A 27,529-nucleotide genomic window follows, 5' to 3' on the forward strand; every position below is an offset into this window, starting at 1 on the left:
TGATTTCAGGACTGGGGCAAAGAAAATATAAGATAAGCCTGGAACCCAAAAGAACAGAAAACATATAATATATCCACATAAATATGTGTACACAAATGTCCATCACCATATTATTCGTCTTAGTAAAAAAGTAGGAAAAACCCAAATGTCCATTAATGGATGAATCAATAAACAGAAAGTGGTATATCCATAATAAGGAGTATTATTCAGCCAAAAAGGGAGTGAAGTACTGATTCATGCCATAAAATGGATGGATCTTGAAAGAAGCCAGGAACAAAAAGGCGCAAATTATATGGCTTCATTTATATAAAATGTCCAGAATATGTAAATCAATAGAAACAGAAAGGAAATTAGTGGTTGCAGAAGGGAAGGAAGAAAGGAAATGTGAAGTCACTGCTAATCATTACAAGGTTACATTTTGGGGTGATGAAATGCCCTAGAGTTGGATGGTGTAAATGGTTGGATAACATTATGACAATATTAAAAACCACTGAACTGTATATTTTAAAAGAATGAATATCCTGGTAGGTGAATTATGGCTTCAATTTTATAATAGTAAAAAAAAAAAGCTAAGTCCAAAACAACTTACGGCAGACAGCAAGAGAGCATTCAAAGAATTAAAGAGAGGCGGCGGACTTGGCCCAGTGGTGAAGGCGTCCATCTACCACATGGGAGGTCCGCGGTTCAAACCCCGGGCCTCCTTGACCCGTGTGGAGCTGGCCCATGCGCAGTGCTGATGCACGCAAGGAGTGCCTTGCCACGCAGGGGTGTCCCCCGTGTAGGGGAGGCCCACGCGCAAGGAGTGCACCCCATAAGGAGAGCTGCCTAGCGTGAAAGAAAGTGCAGCCTGCCCAGGAATGCTGCTGCACACACGGAGAGCTGACACAACAAGATGACGCAGTGAAAAGAAACACAGATTCCTGCTCTGCTGACGATAACAGAAGTGGACAAAGACGACGCAGCAAATAGACACAGAGAACAGACAACCAGGGTCGGGGGGGGAGGGGAAGGGGAGAGAAATAAATAAATCTTTAAAAAAAAAATAATTAAAGAGATATATTAAAAAATTAAATTAAATTAAAAAACAAACCAGCCTAAATGGAGTTCAAACTGGCCAACTGGGGCCAATGTGAACATCAAAATAGACACTGCTAAACAACCAATGAGTCAAAGAAGAAATCATAAAGGGAAGTTAAAAGATTTGTTTATGTAAATAATGAAAACAAAACATATAAAAAATTTATGCACTAGAGTAGAGGTAATGCGGAAGGGAATATTTGTATGTCTAAATGCTTACATTAAGGGAACAGAGGTGGCTCAAGGGACTGGGAACCTCCATCCCAAATCAGAGGTCCTGGGTTCAGCACCTGGTGCCTCCTAAAGAAACCAGGAAAATGAACAGACAGCAAGTGAAAAACAACAAAGGGATGGAGAGAAGTAAACAAATAAATAAAATCTAAATGCTTTTATTAAAAAAGAAGAAAGATTTCAAATCAGTGTAACCTCACACCTGGGGAAAAGGAAAAGAGCAAACTAAACCCATAGTTAGCAGAAGGAAGGAAGTAACAAAGACTAAAGCAGAAATAAATGAAATAAAGGACAGAAAATCAATCAAGAGGATCAACAAAACCAAAAGTTAGTTCTTTGAAAAGATCAATAAAATTCAACAAACCTTTAGCTAGACTGTTGTAGTGTAGAACTATATGTACCACCAGAAAAACTTGTTCTTAAATATAATCCATTCTCGTGGGTGTAAACCCATTTTAAGTAGTATATTTTGATGAGGTTACTTAAGTTAAGGTATGTGGACCGGCCCAATAAGGATGGGTCTTAATCCCATTACTGAAGGACTTTATCAATGGATTGAATTCAGACATGAGAGAAAGAACAGGAAGAAAGAATCTGAAACAGAAGAATAGGAAGAGACCAAGAGATACCACCATGTGCCTTACCATGTGACAAAGGGACTAAGGATCACCAGCAGCCAGCCACAGAACACTTTTTTCCAGGAAAAAAGCAGAGACTTGACGCCTTGATTTGGACATTTTTCCAGCCTCAAAACCATGAACAAATAAATTCCCACTGTTCCCAGGTACAGGGACCCAAGTCTGCAGAGACCCTGGGCAGAACACAAGCAGGTGAGGAATACCACATACAAAAGTACCCCCACGGAAAAAAAGAGTCTGTTGTAGAACTGTTGGCAAGAGATGCACACACTCAATCCGTTTGTTGGACCACCTAAACACAAAAAGGACCTTTCTGGATTGATACCATCTGACTCTCTGGGCAGGATACCTTAATGGGGTAGAAACTGGAGGAAGACTCTTGACATAGAGGTGCAATGGACACAACCAATCCAATGTCCACATAGAAGAGGTGGCATTGGATTGGGAAAAGTGGACATAATGGACAAAGGGTATGGGGAAAGGCAGGAAGAGATGAGAGGTGGAGGCGTCTTCGGGACATGGAGCTGCCCTGGATGGTGCTTCAGAGGTAATCACCGGACATTGTAAATCCTCACAGGGCCCACTTGATGGAATAGAGGAGAGTATGGGCCATGATGTGAACCAATGTATATGAGGTGCAGAGGTGCCCAAAGATGTACTTACCAAATCCAATGGATGTGTCATGATGATGGGAACGAGTGTTGTTGGGGGGGGGGAGAAGGGGGATGGGGGGGTGGGGTTGAATGGGACCTCACATATATATTTTTAATGTAATATTATTACAAAGTCAATAAAAAATAAAAAAATTAAAAAAAAAAAAAAAAAAGAAACTGGAGGAAGAAAAGCCTCATAGGAAAAAAAAAGGAAAACAGAACTGCTGTAACAAAGTCTGGGTCCCAAAGTAAAAAGGGTAATGAAAATGAGACACTAAAGGAGGAATAAAATTTAAACCAATCATGGGAGATGTGGAGAAAATTCTACACAAAAATAAACAGAATAATAAAGATTCCCGGAGAAGGAACAAAGGAAAGGAAGTAGCTTCCTAGAGGTAAAACAAATACACACAAAAGCACACTCTTAAAAATGTACTGCATATCCAGGGCAAGTGTCAGGTGCATGGGAGCTGAAAAATTCTAAACAGTTAAATGTGAGCTACCCTAAAGGTAGCAAATAAGTTGGACCAAGTGTCAAAAAAAAAAGCCTTAACACAAAGCCATTCAATAATAAAACCCTAGGCAAGAGGCTCAGAGTTAACCCATAAAAATAATCAGATGCCTAGATAACAACAAAAAATTACAAGCCATACTAAGGAACAAGAAGACGTGACACAGTCAAAGGAACATATTAAAAAAGAAATTTGGATTGCTTACACAAAGATCATATAGAAAAGGAAGGGAAAGCAACAGAAGAAATAGCTGAATATCATTTGTGGTTTCAGGCAGCCAAAAAGAAGCACCAAATTTTGCTTCTGAATGCAAATAAACAGCATGAAATAGAAATCCAGACGTATCAAGAGAAACTGACTTCTAAAGAAGGATATCCCAGCTCAAAGAAGTTGGAGATAGACCTGTCAAAGTCCAGTTAAGAGGAAATCAATAATTCTTTGAAGAAAACCAAGATGGACAATCTAAAATATGTATATCAGATGAAGAAGGAAAATGAACAAGCCCAGGGGAAAATAAAGCTGCTGATTAAATACTATAAACAGCTGGAAGAAGAAAAGGAAATGTTGCAGAAACAGCTGTATCATATTGAAGCTGCACAGAAGTAAAAAACAGGTACAGTTGTAGCACTACAGTAGATGAATTAATGACTGACAAGAAAGAACTGAAAGAGACTCTTGAAGAAAAAAAAGAAGAGGCAGATGCATACTTGAAGAAGTACTGTTCCCCACATATAAACCATGATAAGTTAAAAGATAACCAAAGAAATGTTAGAAATACAAGTTTTTTGTCTGAGTTCTCAACAATCTAAACAAAATCTCTGAATTTCTCCTTTGCCAAATTCAGGAGTTCCAGGACCATCTCCAGGCCTTTCCTGATTGAAAAGAAGTTCTCAATGGACCAAAATAAAAGTTTCACGCAAAAAGCAAAGGTTCATTCGGGACAGTGATGGAGGATCAACACCTTCTACACCATTTTCTAAAACAGAGTAGGAAAGCAGTCAAAAGTGGGAAGCTGATTTGGCCCAACAGATAGGGTTTCCACCTACCACATCAGAGGTCCAAGGTTCAAACCAGGGCCTCCTGACCTGTGTGATGAGCTGGCTCACGTGCAGTGCTGATCCACACAAGGAGTGACCTGCCACGCAGGGGTGTGCCCTGCATAGAGGAGCCCCACACGCAAGGAGTGGCCCTGTAAGGAGAGTCACCCAGTGCGAAAAAAAGTGCAGCCTGCCCAGGAATGACACCGCACACACAGAGAGCTGATAAAGCAAGATGACGCAACAAACTGAGATGCATATTCCTGGTGCCGCTGATAAGAATACAAGCGGACACAGAAGAACACATAGTGAATGGACACAGAAAGCAGACAACTGGGGGGGGAAGGGAAGAGAAATAAAATAAAGAAACAAACAAATAAATAAATGTGATATTCACCCTGAAGACAATGAGGAAGATACTGAGTTTTAGCCAAAGGGACTCCCAGGAGTTGTAAGAAAGGAACGACAAGTCCCTGTGTCCTGCAAAGAAAAACCACGCCCACCAGAACCATCCCCCTCCTTACTGCACAGAAGTTAGCACCATCCTCCTAATTCTCAACAAAGAAAATCTTGCTGAGACATCAAAACCAACAGCTGGTGGCAGGAGATCATGAAAGGTCAAGGTTGCTCAACAGAGTCCAGCAAATTCTGGTGCTGCTGTTTGAGAATCCACTATGAGATCCTCTCAGTCAATAACCTTCAAGAGAGAAGTTCAGCTGACAGCTCCAGAGGGGGCCCGAGGGCCAAGCAAGGCCAGCTTGTTCCTAGCCCAGAAGCTGGACTCGAGCCCAAGAACAGTGAGAACTGTAGGGTCCAATATAAGAGACTCTTACCTTGTATGTCAGGACCAGACCCCTGGAAAATGGCAGTAGTTGCATAGATAACAGTGTAACCTGCAGGGGCTTTTCTTTAGTCAGGGAATATTTTCTCAGTGGGATGAAAAAAAATCCTTATAAATCTTACAAATCTAGAAATCCCATGTATAAGTATTGGAAAGATTTATATATTCCTCTCTCATAAAGTTTTTTGAAAAACGTTATAATTAAATGGTAAGCATTATTAACCAAAACAAACAAAAAAATATATACAATTTCAAAAGAGACATAGATTTTGGATCAATTAATCAAAGAACTTCAAACAAGTTGATCCTCCAGAACAAGTGAAGGAAATTAAGTAAAATATAGATAGAAATAAACAAATGGTAGATAAAAAGTTAAAGGGTATTAAGACAGTGTATGAACACAATGAAGAATTTGAAAGTTTATAAAGTAACACAGGGAGCATATGTAGCTCCAGTAGTTGAGTGCCTGCTTTCCATGTACAAGGTCCCAGGTTTGATCCCTAGTACCTCCTAAAAAGAAAAGAGAAGAAAAAATTCCCAACTTTCATTGGGGAACAGATGTAGCTCAGTGGTTGAGGTTCTGAATTCAAGCCCCAGAACCCCTTTAAAAAAAAAAGTAATGTAACAGAAATTATGGGGATGAAATGCATAATAATGGAGATTTACAATACAATAGAGTAAAAAAGACAGCACATGTAAACAGGCAGAAGAAAGAACCAGTGACATAGAAGACAGGACAACTGAAATCATACAGTCAAAAGAACACAGAGAAAAAGAATAGAAAAAATTGAATAATGTCTTGGGAACTTGTTTGACACCATGAAGTATGCAATCAAATATGTTATTGGTGTCCCAGAAGGAGAAGAAAAGGAGAAGACAAAGGAAAAGGAGCAAAAAAATATTTGAGGAACTAATGGACAAAGTTTCATAAGCCCTATAAAATAACATAAATATACATGTCCAAAGAGTGCAACATACTCCAAATAGAAGAAACCATATAACACCTAGTTTGAGACACATACTAATCAGAAACATCAAATGCCAAAGATAAAGAGAGAATTCTGAAAGCAGCAGAGAAAAGCATTTCTTCACATGCAAGTGACCCTCAATAAGACTAAGTGACAATTCCTCATCAAAATCCAGGGTGACGATAAGGCAAAAGTATGATATAAAGGTACTGAAAGATCAAAACTGCAAGCCAAAAAATCATTATCCAGAAAACTGTACTTCAGAAATAAGGAAGAGTTTTAAATATTCACATATGAACAGAAACTGAAAGACTTCACACACAAAAGGCCTGCATTACAAGAATTGCTAAATAAAGGGAGTCCTTCAAACTGAAAGGAAAAGACAGAAGAGAGTAGCTGAGAGCAGTGTGAAAAAGTGAAAACCTTCAGTAAAGGTAATTAAAAAGATAGATGCAAAACCAAGAGTACAGTATCCTCAATATATAACTCTACTTTAGTTACTATGAGAGTCAGAATACACTTGAACAAGTGTATTTCCTAATAATGGACATGGAAAATATAAAATGTTGATGCGGGACAAAAACAACTTAAAAGAGGGGAAATGGTGGGACATGGGAGCAGAGAACACATCTCCCACTGAATCTATTAGAAGGTTACAGACCTAGGTTGTGTAAAACAAACCCCAGGGTAAGCACAAAGAAAATATTTTTAAAATAAGAAAGGGATCAGTAACAATTATCACTAAAGAGCAAATACAGAGACAAGGAGGCTACAATAAAGGAAAAGAGAGGCAAAAAAAGATATGACACATAAAAACCAAAGGACAAAAGGACTGAAGTAAGAACTGCCTTTTGGAGGAATAACACTGAGTGTTATTTAAATTCCCCAATCAAAAGACAAAGAATGGTAGAATGGATAAAAAAGCACAATCCAACTATATGTTTTTTACAAGAAACACACCTTAGACCCAAAGACACAAACAATTGAAAGTGAAAGGATTGAAAACTATAAACCATACAGAGTAACCCAAAAATAGCTGTGATAACTTTACTAATATTGGAGAAAAGAGAGTAAGTCAAAAGCTGTTACAAGAAACAAAGCACATTATATATTAATAAATGATTCAAATAAGAAAAATAACAATCATATATATTTATGCATCTAACAATTGCACCTTTTGAGGTAAACATGAAGGGAGAAATAAGCACCTCTACAATAACAGCTGGAGACTTCCAAACACCATGTTCATCAACATATAGAACACCTACAGATCAATAATGAACAGAGAACTTGAATAATATGAAAAAGGACCTAACAGACATATATAGCACACTGGACCCCAAAACAGGAGGATATATGTTTTTATCAAGTACACATAGATTGGTCTACACAATAGACTACGTTGTGTAACAAAACAAGTCTCAAAACATTGAGAAAGACTGAAATTATACCAAGCAAATTCTCTAACCACAATGGTATGAAGCTGGAAATCAGTAACAGGCGGAGAATTGGAAAACCCATAAATACATGGAAGTTAAATAAAACACTCAAACAATAAATGGGCTGTATTAGTCAGCCAAAGGGGTGACGCAAAATACCAGAAATTGGTTGGTTTTTATAAAGGGTATTTGTGTGGGGTAGGAGCTTAGAGGTACCGGGCCATAAAGCATGCTACTTCCTCACCAAAGTCCTGGGGCTTGCTTCTGTTTCTATGAGCTTACTTCCTGGGGCTCCAGCATAAGGCTTCAGCATCAAACTCCAACATCAAAAAACCTCAACTCTGGAAGCAGAAATGGCTCAACTGATAGAGTGTCCATCTAACATATGGAGGGTCCCAGGTTTTATCCCCAGGGCCTCCTGACCTATGTGGTGAGCTAGCCACGCACAGTGCTGCCACAAGCAAGGAGTACTATGCCACACAGGGGTGCCCCGCAAGGAGAGCCCCCCTGTGTGAAAAAATTGCAGCTAGCCCAGGAGTGGAACAGAGAGCTGATGCAGCAAGGTGACACAACAAAAAAGCGGTGCAGTTTCCCAGTGCCGTCTGATAAGACAAGCGGACGCAGAAGAACACATAGCAAATGAACAGAGAAAGCAGACAATAGGCGGGAAGGGGAGAGAAATAAAATAAAATAAAGCTTCAAAAAAAAAAACCAAAAAACCTCAACTCTGTTCTTTGCCATGCCTTTTACCTAACGACATGGCCCAATTAACGCCCTAGTCCTAACTTAATCACACCCAGGTACAGATCAGATTACAAAGATAATCCAATACCTATTTTTGGAATTCATCAATAATATCAAACTGCTACATGGGCCAAAGAAGAAATTACAAAGCAAATCAGTAAATATCTTGAGACAAACGAAAACAAAAAAACAACATATCAAAACATATGGCATGAAGTGATATGGCTTAACTGGTTGGGTGCCCACCTACCACATGGGAGGCCCCAGTGCCTCCTAAAAGAAGACAAGCAGATGCCAGCCCCATTGCAATTAGCTAAATGCTGCCCCTGCCACAATAAGCAGATGCCACAAGCCAGTAGACGCTGCAGCCTGCAGAGAGCAAATGTGGCTTAGACCACTGGGTACTCAACTTCTCATGTAGGAGGTCCCAGGATAAGGTGAGCAAACAATGAGCAGACATATGAGAGAACCATAAATAAAGAAAAATAAAGTAAATAAATAAATCTTTTTTTAAAATTGTGTTAAAAAATACATACATATATATGGCATACAGTCAAGACAGTGCTGTGAGGGAAATTAAGGCTTATATTAAAAAAAGGAAAAAAATAGCTAAAACCAAAGACCTAAAGGCACACTTGGAGGAACTGAGGAAAGAACAGCTAGCTAGACCCAAAGCAAGCAGAAGGAGAAATAACAATGATTTGAGGAGAAATAAATGAAACTGAGAACAAAAAAAAAAAAAAAAATTGTTTCTTTGAGAACATCAATAAAATTCTCAAACCCTTAGCTAGACTGGCAAAGAAAAAAAGAGAGAAGATACAACTAAGTAAAATTAGAAATGAGAGGAGGGCCATTACTACTGACCCCACAGAAATAATAAAGGATCAAAAGAGGGTATTACAAGCAACTGTATGCCAACAAAATTAGACAGCCTAGATGAAATAGAAAAATTCCTAGAAATGCACAAGTAACCTACAATGACTCTAGAAGAAACAGAAGATCCTGCAAAAATAAATACAAATAAAGATTGCATCAGTCATCAAAAACCTAACAACAAAGAAATACCCATGACCAGATGGCCTGACAGGTGATTCTACCAACCATTCCAGGAAGATTTAATGCCAATATGGCTAAAACTCTTCCAAAAAATTTGAAGAAGAGGGATCACTACCTAAATCATTCTATGAGATTAATGTTACCCTAATACCAAAGCCAGGTAAAGGTACTATAGGAAAATTGCAGACCACATTATGTTATGAATGTAGACACAAAAATCCTCAACAAAATACCAGGAAATCAAATCCAACAGCACATTAAAAGAAAGAGACACCATGATCAAAGGTGATTTATCCCAGGTATGCAAGGGTGGTTCAAGACAGAGAAATTAACTGATGCAATATACCACATTTATTTTAACAAAGGGAAAAAAAACACAGGATCATCTCAATTGATGCAGAATAGGCATCTGACAAACTCCAGCAGCCTTTCTTGAGAAAAATTCTTAGAAAAATAGGAATACTCAATTTCCTCAACATGATTAAGGGCATATATGATAAACACACTGCAACATCATACTCAATGGTGAAAGAATGAATGCATTCCCCCTAAGACCGGGAACAAGACATGGATGCCCACTGTCACCACTGTTACTCAACATTGTATTTGAAGTTCTAGCCAGAGTAATTAGGCAACAAAAAGAAATAAAAGGCATCCAAATTAGAAGGCAAGGTACTCCTGGGGAAGGTGGCTAAGTAGAGAGCTACAGGATACACTCCTCCTACCACACTTCTGTGGCTCAGCATCCAGGAAAGAGTGGAACAGGGAGACTGAGAAGCAGTGGCAAAAACACTGTAAATGAATCAATTGTTGGCAGTGGTTGCTGCCCATCTCCTACCCTTGAGACATGACTCAGGCACAGTCAGTGGCTGGCTGCAGCATATGGAGAGGGGTGTGAAGTATGGGTGAAGTATACCTTCTCAAGTATGGGGGTAGGAGGGGACACTGTCAACTGCTGAACATGGCTTCTGACCCACAAGTCTGGAGAGCTGGGACCCGGCTCTGAATCACAGTTCTAGCCTGACCTTAACAGGGATCCCCGCAGCCAGAGTTTCAATACCATCTACTAGAGGTTGAAAAAACAAACTCCCTTCTTAGGTTTGCGGGGGGTGGGGGGTGGCAGTTGCCAAAGAGTGCCACCTGCTAGGTAGTCAAGAAAAGCACAGCTTCAGGGAGCCGAAGGCAGGGAAAAAGGGTTTTGGCATAACTCCTGATCCTCTTCCCAGGACCCTTTGAATATGGTCTGCTTCCCCTTCACAGTTCCCCCTTGGAACTGTTTTGATCGGTTAAACACAGAAGCCTTAATACAAAGACAATAAAACCTTAGGCAATGGGAGAAACTGAACCTCAGAATTAACTCATCAAGATAATCAGATGCCTAGGTATCAGCAAAAAATTAATGGCCATATTAAGAAACAGGAAGATATGGCCCAAAGAAACAAATTAAAACATCAGTGGAGACACAGAATTTGGAATGACTAACCAAAAAGTTCAAACAAATTGACTAATCAATTCAAGGAGATGAAGGAAAGTAGGGTTAAAGAAATAAAGAATATTAAGAAGACATACAAACCCTGTCGGAGGGTGGGGATGCAACGCCCTAATCATAACTCAAACATGCCCAGGTACAGATCAGATTACAAGCATAATCCAATATTTGTTTTTGGAATTCATCAATTATATCAAACTGCTACAAGAAGTGTTGAAGCTTAATGTATGCAGAAGTTTTAATTAGACAGTAAATGTGTGGAAATGGAGCGAATTGATGTTAGCTCATTATAGTGAGTAGCAGTTGGTTTATAAATGGGATTGTGGTGAAAAGGGAAGTCTAGGAATGTAAATGTCAACTGAAAGAAAACTAGAGAATAACCTAGGGACTGAATAACACAGTGAACCCAGAGGTGTTGAGAACTGTGGACAATCTTGTAAAAATGCAAGAATGTCCTGTGAATTAGAACATATGTACATCACTATTAGAGAAGCATGGGAAAAATACAATTAATGTAACCTATTAACTAAAGTAAAGTTGAAGACTGTAATATTCTTGCATAAATGCCAAAGATGGACTGTGTTAATAATAGAGCAGCATAGGAAAAAATATGCCAAATGTATGCTATGGACCATAGTTATTGGTAATAGTCTGATGATGTTATCTCATAATCTGTAACAGAGTACCACAACAGTGTAGTGTGCTAGTAAAGGGTAGCTATATGGGAATTCTACACATGTGCATGATTGTTTTTTAAGTTCACAACTTCTGAAATATAAATATATTTTTAAAAACTCATTACAAAGCTACAGTAATCAAAAGAGCATGGTACTGGCACAAGGACAGACATACAGTGCAATGGAATAGAATTGAGAGTTTAGAAAGAGACCCTCACATCTACAGTGCATGGATTTCAACAGGAGTGCCAAGTCCATTCAACTGACAAAGAATAGTCTTTTCCACAAATGATGCTGGGAGAACTAGATATCCACATGCAAAAGAAAGGAGGATGCCTACCTCAAACAATATATAAAAGATTAACTCAAAATGGATAAAGACTTAAGTGTAAGAACTAGGACTATAAAACTCCTAGAAGAAAATGTAGGGAAGTATCTTTAGGATCCTGTGTTAGACAATGGATTCTAAGACTTTACAACCAAATCACAAGCAAAAAAAGAAAAAATAGATAATTGGAACTACATCAAAATCCTAAAAAACTTTTGTACATCACAGAACATTATCAGTAAAATGAGAAGACATTTGGCTATTTTATTGGCTTCATTTTTGAGGAGGTTTTGGATTACAGAAGGGTTACAACTGTGGCAGGGAGGATCACTGGTGTGGGGTGTCAGTGACAGGGGATACATGGGAAGAAACTCACCAGGGCATCCATATAAGGCACATAAGTGTGTTCAAATGTTCATGAAGCATTGTCATGGTGGGTGGAGATTCACACAATAACCAAAAGAATATTGAATTCCCATATTCTCTAATGGAACAGCAAGAATCCCCCAAGTACAGGGGCAATCACTAATGAAGGAGGATGGCCCACTGACAGGCCCTTGATATTGATAACTGTGTTTATGAACATTTACTTGTGAAATTGACACTTAGCCTAGTATTATAGGGTGCCTAAGAGTTACCTCCTGAGAGCCACCTTGTTTTTCAAATGTGGCCCCTCTCTAAGCTGAACTCAGCATATAAATACATTGCCTTCCCCCCAGCGTGGGACATGACTCCCAGGGATGAGCCTCCCTGCCATCAAGGATTGCTACCAAGCACCAATAGCAATGCATCTGGAAAGAGACCTTGATCTAAAGGGGAAAAAGGTAAAGATGAATGAATTTATATGGCTAAGAGACTTCAAAGTGAGTTAGGAGGTCATTCCAGAGGTTACACTTATGCACATCTCAGCAGGATCTCATTGACTGCCAAAGTAGATACTACCCCAAATAGCTGAGCTCCTGAAGGCTCTGGAGAAATCCAGACTTTATAGTCAAGGCAGATAGCTCAGGAGTTAGGTGCCTTGCCAGTGGGCCCTACTTTGGAATTTATGCTCCCCAGTGTGACAGAGTTGAACTCAGTTGTGGTTTTCCTACACATGGCTCTTCTGTCCTTCTGTATGAAACTATAATTAGTGCTACAGTTGGTAAGTGTATGTCCAAGAGACTTAAATCTTTGGACTATTCATGTGTCAGCTGGTCCCTAAATCTCAACAGAGTTGCAACACCTGCTCTCCAGTTCATTGGTCTCACCCAGGACAACAAGGAAGTGATGATGGACAACCACCATACCAAGGAATCGAGAGAGTCTACAACTGCAAACAAGAGAATCCCCTCCACCAGCCCTTTGGGATCAAAGCCCCTCTCAATTAGAGGTGAAGTGGACATCACCATCCCAGAATCCTCAGGATTGGGGAGTGAATTATGGACCAAAGTAGACTTATTGGTATTCTACTATAGATTTATCGTGATTCTAGCAATGGAAGAATTTATACCATTGATGTGGAGGCAGTGGCCACTGGAGTTTCTGAGGGCAGAGGGCAGAAAAAACACGTGTAATATGTGAGCATTTTCAGGACTAAGGAGCTGTCCTGAATGACACTGCAATGACAGATACAGGCCATTATATATTTTGCCATAACCTACAGAATTAGGTAGGAAAGAGTGTAAACTACAATGTAAACTCTAATCCATGTTTAGTAGTAACATTTTCATCAATTGCAATGAATGCCTCACACTAATGAGGACTGTTATTAATGTGGGAAAATGTGGGAGATGTGGGGAGTAGGGCATGTGGGAATCCCCTATATTTTTTATGTAACATTTATGTAATCTAAGTATCTTTAAAAAAATAAAAATTTTTTTAAAAAAGTGAGAAGACAACCTACTCAATGAGAAAAAAATATTTGGAAACTGTATCTGATAAGGATTTAATATCCAGAATATATAAAGAAATCCTACAAACCAAGAGCAAAAAGACAAACAACCCAAATTTAAAAAATAGGCAAAGGATACAAACAGGCATCTCTCCAAAGGGAATATACAAATGGCCAAACAGTATATGAAAAGATGTTAAACCTTATTAGCCATTACAGAAATGCAAATAACATCTTACATCCACTACACTGGTTATGACTTTAAAAAAAAAAAACAGAAAATAGTAAATGTTGGCAAGGATATAGAGAAATAGGAACTCTCCTACATTGCTGATTGGAATGTAAAATGTGCAGCCACTGTGGAAAACAGTTTAGCAGTTCTTTGGAAGGTTAAGTACAGAATTACCATATGATCCTGCAATATCACTTTTCTAGTATATACACAGAAGAAATGAAAGCAGGGACTTGAACTTATATTTCTACACAAATTATTCACAATTGCCAAAAGGTGGAAGCAACCCAAGTGTCCATCAATGGATGAATGAATCAACAAAATACGGTATATATCCATACAATGGAATATTACTCAGTTTCAAAAAGAAGTGAAGTGCTGTTACATGTTACAATACAGATGAAACTTAAAGACATCATGAAAAAATAAGCCAGACACAAAAGCATAAATATTGTATGATCTCACTATTAATTATGCATATATGTAGACATAAATTAGACTACGAGCTACCAGAGGCAGGGCAATGGGAGTTAATGCTTAACTGTAATAGACTTTCTGCTTGGGGTGATGTAAATCTTTAGTAATAGACGTGGTGGTGATGGCAGCACAACTTTATGCATGTAATTAACACCCTTGAACTGTATTCATGGAAGTGGTTAAAGTGGGAAATTTAAAATTTTATGTTACCAGAATAAAAACTTTAAATAAATAATGAAAATAATGGATTATAACTCATTCAATAAATCGAGAAACCAAGAGCCCATACAAATACACAAAAATAGTGTGGTGACTAAAAATATGACACAAATTGTCACTTCCTTCAAAACATGGAGTCTAGGGTAATATTCCCCTTCCTACGTGTGGGATGGACTTAGTGACTCACTTCTCATGAACAGAATAAGGGGGAAATGATAATGTACAATTTTGAAGGCTAGATCATAAAACACATTATGGCTTCAGTCTTTTCTCATATTGTTTACTTTGGGAAAAGTGAGTTGCCATGTTGTAGGAACATTCTAGAAACCCTATGGAGGGGTCCACAAGACTAGGAACTGAGGCCTCCTGCCAACAGCCACCAGAAACTGTGACCTCCAGCTAACAGCCATTTTAGGGAGTCTTCCAGGGATGGCAGATTCTCCAGCCTCTGTCAAGACCCACTAGTCCCACCTGTCCAACTGACCAAAACCACAGCTGACATCTGGACTATATCCTCAGATAGACCCTGTGCCATAACCACCTGGCTTGCTGCTCCCAGATTCCTAGGTTTAAGAAATTTTAGAAACATGTTTGTTTCTAAATATTGGAATAATTTGCTACACAACAATATATAAATAATACACATAGGTTCAAAGGATTGCCCCCAAAATACTTAATTACAACATGATAAAAAGTAATTATCAGTGGAGAAGCTTAGAGGCCATCACATTAATCAAATCACCAGACTGAACATCATCAATATGAAACAAGTCCCATTTGTGTACCACCTCTATGCCAAATTACGCATAGCTTGAATCTAACTATGAGTAAATATCAAACAAACCATACTATGGAACACACAGCAAAATAATTGTCCAGTAATCTGTAAGAATGCCAAAGTCATAAAAGTCAAAGACTGAGGAACTCTTCTACACTGAAGTAGACAAAAGATACATGACAACTAAACACAACACAAGATTCCAACTAGATACTATTTTGACAACTGGTGAACCGTGAATGCAGTCTGAATATTACTGTAGCAGTATGATATGGTTATGAATTCCAAAAATAAGATATGGGATTATGTTTGTAATCTGATCTGTACCTAGGCCTGATTGAGTTATGATTAGGGCTTTAACTGGGCCATGTCATTGGGGCATTGATAAAAGGCATGGCAAAAGACAAGAGTTGCAGGTTTCTAATGTTGGAGCTTTGATATTGCAGTTTGATGCTGAAGACTTAACCTGGAACCCTGGGAAATAAGCTCAGAGAAGAGAAGCCAGCCCCAGGAAGAAAGGAACCTTGAACCCAGAGAAAAGCAAGCCCCAAGAACGCAGGAACCCAGGAAGCCTGAACCCTCGCAGATGTCAGCAGCCAGCTTGCTCCAAATAAATTTTGGTGAGGGAAGTAACTTATGCTTTATGGCCTGGTATCCATAAGCTCCTACCCCAAATAAATCCCCTTTACAAAAACCAACAAATTTCTGGTATTTTGCATCAGCACCCTTTGGCTAACTAATACAGAATTTGGTACCAAGAAGTGGGGAAGTGCTTTTGCTATTACTGAAATGCTGGAATGGTTTTACAAATGGGTACAGGGTATTTTTTGGAGGAATCGTGAGATGCTTGGAAGAAAAGACCTACAGTGCTTTCAAGAGACTGTTAACAGAAATATGGATGCTAAAGAGACTTTTCATGATGCCTTAGAAGTAAAAGATGAAACTATTATTGGAAACTGGAGGAAAGGTGATCAATGTTTTAAAGTTGCAGAGAACTTAGAAGGATTAATTCTTAGTGTTGTGCAGAAAGCAAAATTTGAAAATGGTGAGCCTGAGCATTTAGCTGAGGAACTTTCCAAAGTAAACCCCGAGAATGCAGCTTGGCTTCTGCTTGCAGCTTATAGCAAAATGACGGAGAGAGATAAGCTAAGGACTGAACTGTTTGGTAAAAGGAAAATAGAGACTGATTCCAGAAGTTCCAAGCCTTTGGAAATCAAGCTCCCAGATAAAAGTGCCCAATTTGAGGACTTAACTAAAACTGAAACTGGTAAATCAAGATTGAAGATGCAGTTATCTAGGAATGACTTGTGGAAAGTCTTACTGTCTGATGGCTTGGACCCCTGCTTTCTAAATGCTAAACCAACAGATTTTTGAGAGCTGTATGAACAAAGCTACTGTCAGCCTGGAATAAAAAGGAAATGGAAAGGAGAGATTGAAGGAGAAACAGCTTCAAGAGGAAAACCACGGAAGCTGAGATCTGGAATTAGGACATCACCTTGGGCCAAGAGTAGAACCCTACCCGCATGTACAGAGAGGGTGAGTTTGCCAGCAGCAGTTGAAGAAGGTGGATGCTTCTGCCAGATGTTCTGGGAGAGTTTTGCCACGCCAGGGCACAGAGAGGGTGGAGCACATTCCTCAAGGATTAGGGTGGTTAAGGTCAGCATGCCACAGGTCTAAGAGGGGTGGATCTATCCTCCAAAGGTTAGGAAAGGCCAGGTGGTCAACTCGTTGCTCTGAGAGAGTCCAGCCTGTATGCCAAAGATTATGGGGAATGTTGTCTTCACATCACTGTACTAGGGGGGTTAAGACTCTAACCCAAAGATTGGGTAAGGTGTGGCAATTATCCCAACACTCTTGGAGGGAGAGGTCTGGAGCTTGGTCAACACCCAGATGCTTGATGAGGGTGGAACCAAGAAAATGGCCATTGCACAAGCATGTGCTAAGGGTGGGTCCCCATATGGCCCCAAGGAGAAGAAACAATCTTCTTAAGAATGACTCTCAGACTTTGATCAAAGGATTCCCTGCAGGTCTACTGAACTGTAGAGAAACCGTGACTCATGCTTCCCTCTCAATTTCTTTTTTATTTTTTTTTAAGATTGTGTTTTTTATTTATTTCTCTCCCCTTCCCCCTGCCATCCCCCAGTTGTCTGCTCTCTGTGTCCATTCGTTGTGTGTTCTTCGGTGTCCGCTTGCATTCTTGTCAGCGGCACCAGGAATCTGTGTTTCTTTTTGTTGTGTCATCTTGCTGCATCGGCTCTCTGTGTGCGCAGCACCACTCCTGGGCGGGCTGTACTTTCTTCATGCAGGGCGGCTCTCCTTACCGGGTGCACTCCTTGCACATGGGGCTCCCCTACGCTGGGGGACACCCCTGCATGGCACAGCACTCCTTGCACACATCAGCACTGTGCATGGAGCAGCTCACCACATGCATCAGGAGGCCCGTGGGTTTGAACTCTGGACCTCCCATGTGGTAGGTGGATGCTCTATCAGTTGAGGCAAATCTGCTTCCCCTCCCAATTTCTTCTTATTGTAATGAGAATGGTTATTTTTTGTCCATTTGGGTACTGGAAGCAGATGAATTGTTTTGTAAGTTTCAGAGGTCTATAGCAGACAGGACTTGGCCCCAAGATAACCTGTATTTCTTTAAATTGATTGTGATATGATTTAGTACTTTCATTGTTACTGATTTAAGGTTTTTTCGAATATTGTAATCTCTTTTTGGAATTCAGAGGGTGGAGTGTAGCAGTTTGATATGGTTATGAATTCCAAAAATAGATATGGGATTATGTTTGTAACCTGATCTGTACCTGGGCCTGATTGAGTTATGATTAGGGCTTTAACTGGACCACGTCATTGGGGCATTGAGTCCCCACCCCCTGGCAGATGGGGATTCACAGATGAAAGGCCTGGCAAAGGACAGAGTTGCAGGTTTCTAATGTTGGAGTTTTGATATTGGAATTTGATGCTGAAGACTTAACCTGGGGCCCTGGGAAGAAAACTCAGAGAGGAAAGAGAAGCCAGCCCCAGGAAGAAAGGAACCTTGGACCCAGAGAAAAGCAAGCCTCAGGAACGCAGGAATCCAGGAAGCCTGAACCCTCACAGATGTCAGCAGCCAGCTTGCTCCAAATAGACTTTGGTGAGGGAATTAACTTATGCTTTATGGCCTGGTAGCTGTAAGCTCCTACCCCAGATAAATACCCTTTATAAACCAACCAATTTCTGGCATTCTGCATCAACACCCCTTTGGCTGACTAATACAATTATATTCTGACAATAATTTATCAATGTTAATTTCTCCAATTTTGATGGTTGCATTGAGGCTAGGTAGAAAAATATCCTTGTTTGTAGAAAATAAACATGAAAGTATTCAGGGAAGATGGGATATTAGGTCTCCAACTTACTATCAAATGGTTCAGAGAAAAAGTTTTCTGTCCTATACTTAACACATTTCTGTAAGAAATCTGTGATCGTTTCAAAATTCTATGTATATACATAATTTAAACATAAGCAAATGAAAAACAGACGTTAATAGTGGGATGTCTTTAAGTGGTTAAGTTACATTCTCTAATATATAAAATGTTATCAGTTAAGGGCACAAAAAGATAGCAAATACAGCTACAATATGAAACATTCTGTGAAACCTCTGTATTACACTAATAATATCTGTTATATAAAGTAGTCTTTACTGCAGGGAGAACGTTTTAAACTTTCAAGAAGGGACACCTGTACTGCAGTGTACAACTAGTAAAATAAGGGGTCTCCAGGAAAAATACAGGGTCTTGTTTTGTTTTGTTTTGTTTTTAGTGTCACTTTTTCCATCTCCATTCTGGAGTACCATGGTTTTTTGTTTGTTTATTCGTTCTGTTTTATTTCTGAGGTACTGGAGCTGGGATTGAACCTCAGCCCTTGTATGTGGGAAGCTGGCGTTTAACCACTGAAGCACATTGGCTCCCTGAGTTGGTTTTTCATTTGTTTGCCTGTTGTTTGTTTGCTTTTAGGAGGCACTGGAGACTAAAGCCACAACCTTCCATGTAGAGAACAGGAGCTCAATCATTTGAGCTATAATCACTCCCTGGAATGCTATGCTTTTATGCTAAGCTCCCATCCCCACAAAAAGCCATCCTTTGGGAAAATTTAAAACCCACTTCTAAAAAATAATAATAATAGTTTCAATCTTTTCAGAAAGATAGTTCATATTATTATAATTTTGCAAGTTAAATAGAGATTCAGACATTCATCAAAGAGCATCAGGTACATTTTGTGAGGTGATAAGTTTTCTCTGAACACACACACACCTCCTAACTTTTCTACTCTGCCAATGGAGCGAAAAGTCAAGACTGCTTCATTCTTATCGTGAGAGCCTAGGTCTTACTGTGCTAATAACCCAGGCAAGTAATGTCCAACCAAGAGAAGGTCAGTTTCTCTCAACAGAAAACTGCCTTTCAATTCCAATTCCAACTTACAAACTGAATGAGAAGACCATTTCTGTGATCAGGAGATAACTGATAAAGCTTCAACGATACAGAATTTCTGTTGGGGGTGATGCAAAAGTTTTGGCATTGGATGGTGATGGTAGCACACCATTGTGAATATAACACCACTGAATTATATACCTGAATGTGATTAAAGGAGAAATTTTAGGCTGTATATATGTTACTAGAATTTTAAAAATTTTTGAAAAGAGAGAGAGCTAAAACCAAAGGCAAAACCCAGGGAGTAGCAGCTTAACAAGACTTAACCTGGTAAAAGAAGGGAAATAGGCCCTACCTTACCACAAAACCATATCCCTGCTACTCAACCTCAAATGTCTTTACAGGTCTCTCTGTCCTTTGCCCTCAAGTCCAAACTTGGTGTAAAATTACCATATTTAATATAATTGGCAGAGGGAAGTGAACTTGGCTCAATGGACAGGGCATCCGCCTACCACATGGGAGGTCCACATTTCAAACCCAGGGCCTCCTTGACCAGTGGGAAGCTGGCCCATGCACAGCAAGGAGTGCTGTGCCACGCAGGGATGTCCCCCGCGTAGCGGAGCCCCATGCGCAAAGAGTGAGCCCCATAAGGAGAGCCGCCTAGCGTGAAACAAAGTCCAGCCTGCCCAGGAGTGGCGCCGTACACACGGAGAGCTGATGCAGCAAGATGACGCAACAACAACAAAAAGAGACACAGATTCCCAGTGCCACTGCCAAGAATACAAGCGGACACTGAAGAACACACAGTGAATGGACACAGAGAACACACAACTGGGCCGGGGGAAGGGGAAAGGGGAGAAAAATAAATAAAAATAAATAAATCTTTAAAATATATATTTATAACTGGCAGATATTGAAACCTTTACTGACTCTAATCAATGAAAATAGAAGCTCTACAAACATAAAATAAAGACTAATGTCATGGGGGAAAACATTAATCCAATAAACAGATATTAAATGCTTGCCTTAGTCCTATCTCTGTGTGAGGTGTTTTGTTGTGTTTTTTCCAAGGTTCAGTTTTCTCATCTCTTGAAAATTAAGAACTAAAAGCTTTTCTTTAAATGTAACATTCAAAACAATTACACGTAATTCATCTATAGGAGAGAAGACACATGCTAATCAGCAATGTTAGCAGTGGAGTAATAACTGATAAAAAAGCTTAAGATTCAGAAGTTCAGAAGTAAAAATGGACAGCAATTGAATTCTGTATTAACTTATACCAGTTCTACAACTTATTCCTTAATGAAACAAGTATCAAAACTATCAATAGTATGCTCCTTCTGGGTATATTTTTCCTGTGATATTTATTCACTTATTTTGGGTAAATGCCCTCTTTTCATTCTCAGAATGCCATAAAAAAATAACTTCTTTTAAAAAATTTATTTTGTTTTTAAATGAGATTTACAATTTATACATAGTAAAACTTACCCTTTTAGGTATACAGTTTGATGAAAGTCAATAAATGTATATGGGCAAATCATTACCACCAAAGATACGAAATAGGTCCATCACCACAAAAACTTCCCTAATGCTATTTGTTGTGGATTCCCCTCTCCCACCCCCAGGCAACCACTGATCTGATTTCTATTCCTATAGCTTTGCCTTTTCTTGAACACCACATAAATGGAATTATTCAGCAGGAGGCTTTTTTATTATGGCTTCTTAAGATAATGCTTCTGATAATCACCCGTGTTTTTGCATTTATCAAAGGTTCATCCTTTTTTAATTGCTGAGTAGTGTTCTACATGTATGGGCATACCACATTTTGTTCATCCATTTATCAGGTGAGGTTCATTTGGGGTGTTTCTAATTTCAGGCAATTATGAATAAAACTGCTATAACATTTGCCTACCGGTCTTTGTGAGCACATATGTATTCTTTTTTTGTGGCTAATTATCTAGAAGTGAGATTCCTAGTTGTGCTGGGACCCCATGTATAAAACAAATCCAAAGTATAAAGCAAATCTGTCTTTGAAACAATATTCCACATAGTTTAAAAGTCACAAAAACAAGCTTTCTGTGTATTTCACATGATTCCTGATGACATGTAACTGCTCTTTTGTAGCAGTGCCTGCTTAAGCTAGGCTACATGTTAGAACCACCTGGACCTTGGGCACCACTCCAAAGATTCTTATTCAGTTGGTCAGAGACACAGAACTGCAAAGACATCAGTACATTTTCCTTCTTTATTTCTTTTATAAGTGCTAGAATATCTGTTTTTATTTTTTAATTTTACATTTTGAAAATGTTCATATATACAGAAAAATAAAGGCAATAGCACCTAAGAATTTTCATATACATATCACCTAGATTTAAAAATGAATATTTTGCCATTTTTACTTCATCTATTTTTTCTTACTGAAATATTTTTTCAAGTAAAACACAAACCTCATGACAGTTCACCTCAACATACTTTAAAATTCATTGCCAAAAAAAACCCCTGCATTTTCTTACATCATTTTAATACCACTCTCACACCAAACCAAACAAAAAATAATTTGTTTATATCATGTGATACCCAATCTATATCCAAATTTACCTAACTGTCAAAACTCTATAACATGTAGCCAGAACTGAACTACTGATTTATAGCATGTTTTCTAATGGTTTTCTTTGACATCCTATGTAAGAACATTCATTTTCCAAAGAAGTTATTAACGACATCATAAAACAAAAGGGACTGTTAAAAATATTTTAATCTTTACCTGAAAAGATCCACCTCATGAACAGTAGGTAAAATAACAGATATGTGTGCATCTGCCTAAGAGACAGAAAAGATAAAATAGTAGAGAAGATAGCACCGAAATTTGAAGCAATTGATTTTTACAATTTGTTATTTATCTCAGGTTCAACAAGCCATATTTCACTGTCCCTTTTCAAGATTCTCTTCCCCCAGGAACAGCGAGAGAGGAAATGGTTCCTACCAATCTCCCCTAATTCAAAAGAATGTCAAGGATGCTATGCAGTCCATGGATAAAGCATTAATCCATGAATCAGATATTAGAATGATTCCCAAATACTATCACAATACTAGCTGACATATCTAAGAGGCAAAACTAGTTTTTCCATTGTTCTCCATTTTTATTCAATTCAAAGAACAAAGGAATTACAAATGAAACAGTTAAAATATTTCAAATGAAAAACTCAACTACACCATGAGCAGATATAGCTTTGGAAAAAAGATGGAAAGCAATCATAACTACAGAATCCTTTTGACTGAGTTTCCTAAACAACGGAAACCTGCTGGCTACTCTACATAACAGAAAATGTTTTACTAGAATTAAATTTTGTTGAAAAAAATATTTACTTTTCTTGTCCTCGAATTACTGCACAAATTCTCAATACCCAAAGAAATAGCAAGAAAAAAATTTAAGAAACATTAGGTAATTTATCAATAATTATCAATTATTAATATTATCAATTCACTTAAAAATTATTTAATGGGATATTTCAGTAATATTCAGAAATATAGAAACCCAAGAAACTTTGCATTTACTAGTTTAAAAATCCCATTAAAGAGACTATATATGTTGGTTAATTCTTCCACAGAACTACACTACCTGCTGAGTTAACTGCACTATTTGAGTTGTTCCAGGCTTGTCATGACATGTTGGAATCCGTACCTTAAAGAAAAACAGAAGTAATAAATTTTTGCTGTAAAGGAATGTAACTAAAGGGCTCCTTTCTATAATGTGCTAGTCCCACTATAATGAGGGATCATAAGCACTCTATGCTGCTAAAAAGGTACACTGAGCATTGCCTAAAAAGCCATAAGGATAAAACATCCCTGTCAAATTTTAAAAGCAAAAATCATCTTTATTTTTAGTCACAGTGAAAGGTAAGTGAATTAAGGGTCTCTATACCCTCATATACAAATCACTTACCCACTGAGAAGCAAATGTGCAGAAAAACAGAAAAAGGACATCAACTTCAGACTGCTCTGTTTACTGTTCCAATTTCTGCTTCATTAACGTGCACACACCCAAACACACCCTATTCATACTTGCCCAACTTTGGTAAAAATCTCACAGGAAAAAAAAAATCTCACAGGAAACTGTGAGAACTCTCAATCCAGAGCCATCAGTAGCACTTTTGATAATATCCCAGGGGAAAACAATTCAGATTCTACACAAATGAGCACAACTAAAAAGAGAGCATTGCCAAAAATAAGTCCAATTTGATAATTAATTATAAAAACACTTGGCACACATTCATACAAAGGCTGGAACAAGAAACAAACAAATTAAAAAAACCCAACTTTATAAGAGAACAATACCCTGAGATGAACATACCTGGTTTGACATTACATGCTAAAAAGATTAATTTAGAACCAAGAACTAGTGGCTTTCCTAATTTCTCTTAGTTTTTACTAATTCATACTCATTTCTGATCTCTTTCTGCAGACTGTACTTCTCTGGAGGCATCACTAGGGCCATGGAGTTGTGCAGTAGTCCCAAAGGAAGGCATTAACATTCACACATTATATATATATGACGCCCTGGTACAAACTCCACAGGACGCAATGGGACTAATGGTCACACAATACAGCAGGATGAATTGTGGTAACACCTCACAATGATGATAAGTAAGTAGAAACAGTAACTGCCATGAATTTATTAGGAAATGAAAAGCAAACCCCATGTATGAAGTTCCTACACAGTTTTTAAGAAGGAAACAAATGAAGTATACACCATTACCTTCATCACTACTCCCATAATAGGCAAGTGTAATGTTTTCCCTGGCACTGGGGCAGGCCATCTATCAACATCATGACAAGCTGGAAAATACAATAAAATATTTCCTTAATGTAAGTGGAAATATTAAAACATTAAAAAGGGGGTATTCGAAATTAAAAGCACTTTCTTTAGAGCAGGAAAAAAACACCGAAAGACTCTAAGATACAAGTGAAAAGAAAAGTAAAAGTAATGAAAATATCTTTTATTTCTCTTAGAAATATGTATGTCATAGGATATAAATTGGATAACAATTGTTTGAAAGCAATAAATTAATATGTTTAAAGGGGTTTTCCCATTATTTATTACAACTAAAGTTAGCTAAGAATCTACCAACCAACCAACCACCACTTGGCTAAGGCCTTCCCTCTGTATCAAGCAACATAAGGATTTCTCTTCAATAGCACTCTGACTATTGTGACTGTCAATTCAGTATTTGGGTGTTATTATGCTAATAAATAGGCATCAGCTATGTTGCAAGAGGAGATAACAAAGATAACAGCCTTTAATGTTGAAGTGAAGATGCCAGAGGAATTTCACATCTCTCTCCTTCCATATGGCCCTTCAAGTATCTGAATTTTTTAGATCAACTTCACTTTTTTGCCACTCAGTTCCAGTAAATTCTTTTAAACTCCTTCTTAAGGGCCATAAAACTCATACAATGTTTAGCTTACCTGCTTCCAAATAAGGTTCACTCTTTTCAAAATATTCTGGTGCTATCTGTTTTAGCACAGTGTGAAAAAAATGGATATAAGGTAGTTTGCTGATCAAAACCAAGGACTGGGGGTAAAAAGAAAAAATAAGTTTTTAATTGCCTAATGATTATAATTTAAGTCTTTCATTCATTTCTGCATGAATAATTACTAACAAGCTACATTCAGCAGTAAGTACACGTTTTCAAATAAAATGGCTTTTACTGTGGATGATTAAAGGAAGCAAAACTATGGCCAAAGAATGCAAATGGTTTTCCTTATTTTTTACTACATTTTAACAGCATAAAGGCATATTCATCAATATTCCTGCTCTCCAGGAAAAATAATTTCCTATAAACAGACTAATGTCATGAATAATTTCAATACCCTAGTTGACAGTTGTCATTAAGGAAAGCACTATTAGCTATTAGCCAGATGAGCTCTTCTTAATAAGGAAAGAGCAGACTGGGATGGTTTTGCAAACTAAGACTTAGAGCTGTTAAATTTTGTAACATTATGTAGTTCAATCACTCCAGATACAGATTATATACTTAAAAAAAATTTTTTTTTCTTGAAAGTTTTCTACCATTCAATCCAGTATCAGTTAGTGGTGAAGGTAAATTCTGGTTATAAAAGGAAAGGTTGTATCCCTGCTAGCTGGAATCAAATTGAAACTGAATGACTTTAAAAAAAAAAAAAAAAAAAGACTATACATTTGGAGTGGTAACAATAATGGCTAAGAATGTTACTAACCCTTATTGACTGGCTCTTCAAAAAAAGATATTGTAAGCTTTTACTCATTGTAACAATATTACAACCTTTTAATTCTTTCCCTTATTCTAAAATATCTTAATTAGGCAGAATCTTCCAGCTTTTTGACAAGAGTTCCTACAATCACTGTAACATTATCAGGAAACTAACAAAAAGCAGAATGGCAAAATTCAACATCAGTTAAATGTCTAGAGACAGATGACCATAATTTTAAACACAAAGAGAAAATATAAACTCTAGTATGTTTATTTAAAAGATAAAATACAAAAGACTTTAGAATAGTTTATGTTTTTCTAATACAACATGAAAAATATTTTTTCCATTAGTATATCTAAAAGTTACCTTCTGGAAGTAGCCTCTTTTTAGAGTTTTATCTCGAACTTGTCGGAAATACACGTATCCATAGAAATAAGCAGGATCCTTCTATAAAAGAAATGACAGACAATTAAAAAAATATATATGTCTATCCTTTAATATAAATATCAGTTTCCTTTAAAAATCCTATTGCAATAAGGGGTATATACAAAAAGCTAGGTGTGCTTTTCTACCATCACAAACAATAATAATGACTGTAACTGCCAGGGAAAAACCTGGTAACATGCCTGTAGCAGTTTGATATTATTTATGAATTCCAAAAAAAAAGATATTATGTTTGTAAATTGGTCTGTTTCTCTAGGCATAATACCCTTTGATGGTATTAAATTGAAAGGTTTTATGTTTACTTGATTAAATCAAGATAAGGGTTAAGTCCCCACCCCCTTGGTGGGTAGACAGAAACACTCACTCAAAAAGACACATAGAAGATGGCCCAGGAGGAGAGAAAGCTCCAAAGACCCGGCAGAGGACAGAAATTTGATCCTGGAGCCCCAGGGAGAGATGACAGAAAGAAATAAACCCTATGCCAGCCTACAGTTGAGATTAGAAGCTGGGCCCACGGGGCCTAAAGAGGAAGAAAGAAGGAGAGACCATACCAGCCATCTTACTTCAACACATGGCAACTGACTTGGGTGAGAAAGTACCTCTTATGGTATTTTGAGTTGGACTATTTAGAGTCTTCTAACTGTAAGCCTTTAACCCAAATAAATACACTTTATAAAAACCAACAGATTTCTGGTACTTTGCACCAGTACTTCTTTGGCTGACTTGACTAAATACACTTACCCAAAGATGAAATAATCATAACTATATTACTAAAGACAGATTTTTTTCTACGTAATTTATTCAGTTTATTACTTTATTCATATCTGTACTAGTTAATGAAGTTAGGAAGCAATTAAAGTCTATTTTGGGAAGTGGACATGGCTCCTCTGATAGAGTGTCCATCAACAAATGGAGGGTCCAGGGTTCGATCCCCAGGGCCTCCTGACCTGTGTGGTAAGCTGGCCCATGCGCAGTGCTGCCATGCCAAGAAGTGCCATGCTATGCAGGGGCGCCCCATGTAGAGGTGCCCCATGCGCAAGGAGTGCACCCTGCAAGGAGAGCCACCCCACATGAAAAAAGCACAGCCTGCCCAGGAGTGGCACCACATACACGGAGAGCTGACGCAGCAAGATCACACAACAAAAAGAGACATGGATTCCCAGTGTTGCCGGG

The 27,529-nt window shown here is 38.2% G+C and overlaps 1 protein-coding gene across 5 annotated transcripts in view; it reads right to left on the bottom strand.

The window, feature by feature from the left end:
* DENND6A (DENN domain containing 6A) overlaps positions 1–27,529 on the bottom strand; it is a 135,549-nt gene that overhangs the window by 39,230 nt on the left and 68,790 nt on the right. For 3 of the 5 annotated variants that reach the window (XM_058288179.1, XM_058288181.2, XM_071212113.1), the window contains 5 exons: positions 26,279–26,359; positions 25,148–25,253; positions 24,438–24,517; positions 23,301–23,363; positions 22,446–22,501 (listed from right to left, as the gene is read on the bottom strand). In XM_058288179.1, coding sequence (XP_058144162.1) covers positions 22,446–22,501; positions 23,301–23,363; positions 24,438–24,517; positions 25,148–25,253; positions 26,279–26,359 — 386 coding nt within the window. The remainder of the gene's footprint in view (positions 1–22,445; positions 22,502–23,300; positions 23,364–24,437; positions 24,518–25,147; positions 25,254–26,278; positions 26,360–27,529) is intronic. The other 2 variants (XM_058288180.1, XM_071212114.1) reach the window with 1 other exon arrangement.

Source organism: Dasypus novemcinctus, chromosome 26, assembly GCF_030445035.2.
Source record: "Dasypus novemcinctus isolate mDasNov1 chromosome 26, mDasNov1.1.hap2, whole genome shotgun sequence".
Taxonomy (NCBI): Eukaryota; Metazoa; Chordata; class Mammalia; order Cingulata; family Dasypodidae; genus Dasypus; species Dasypus novemcinctus.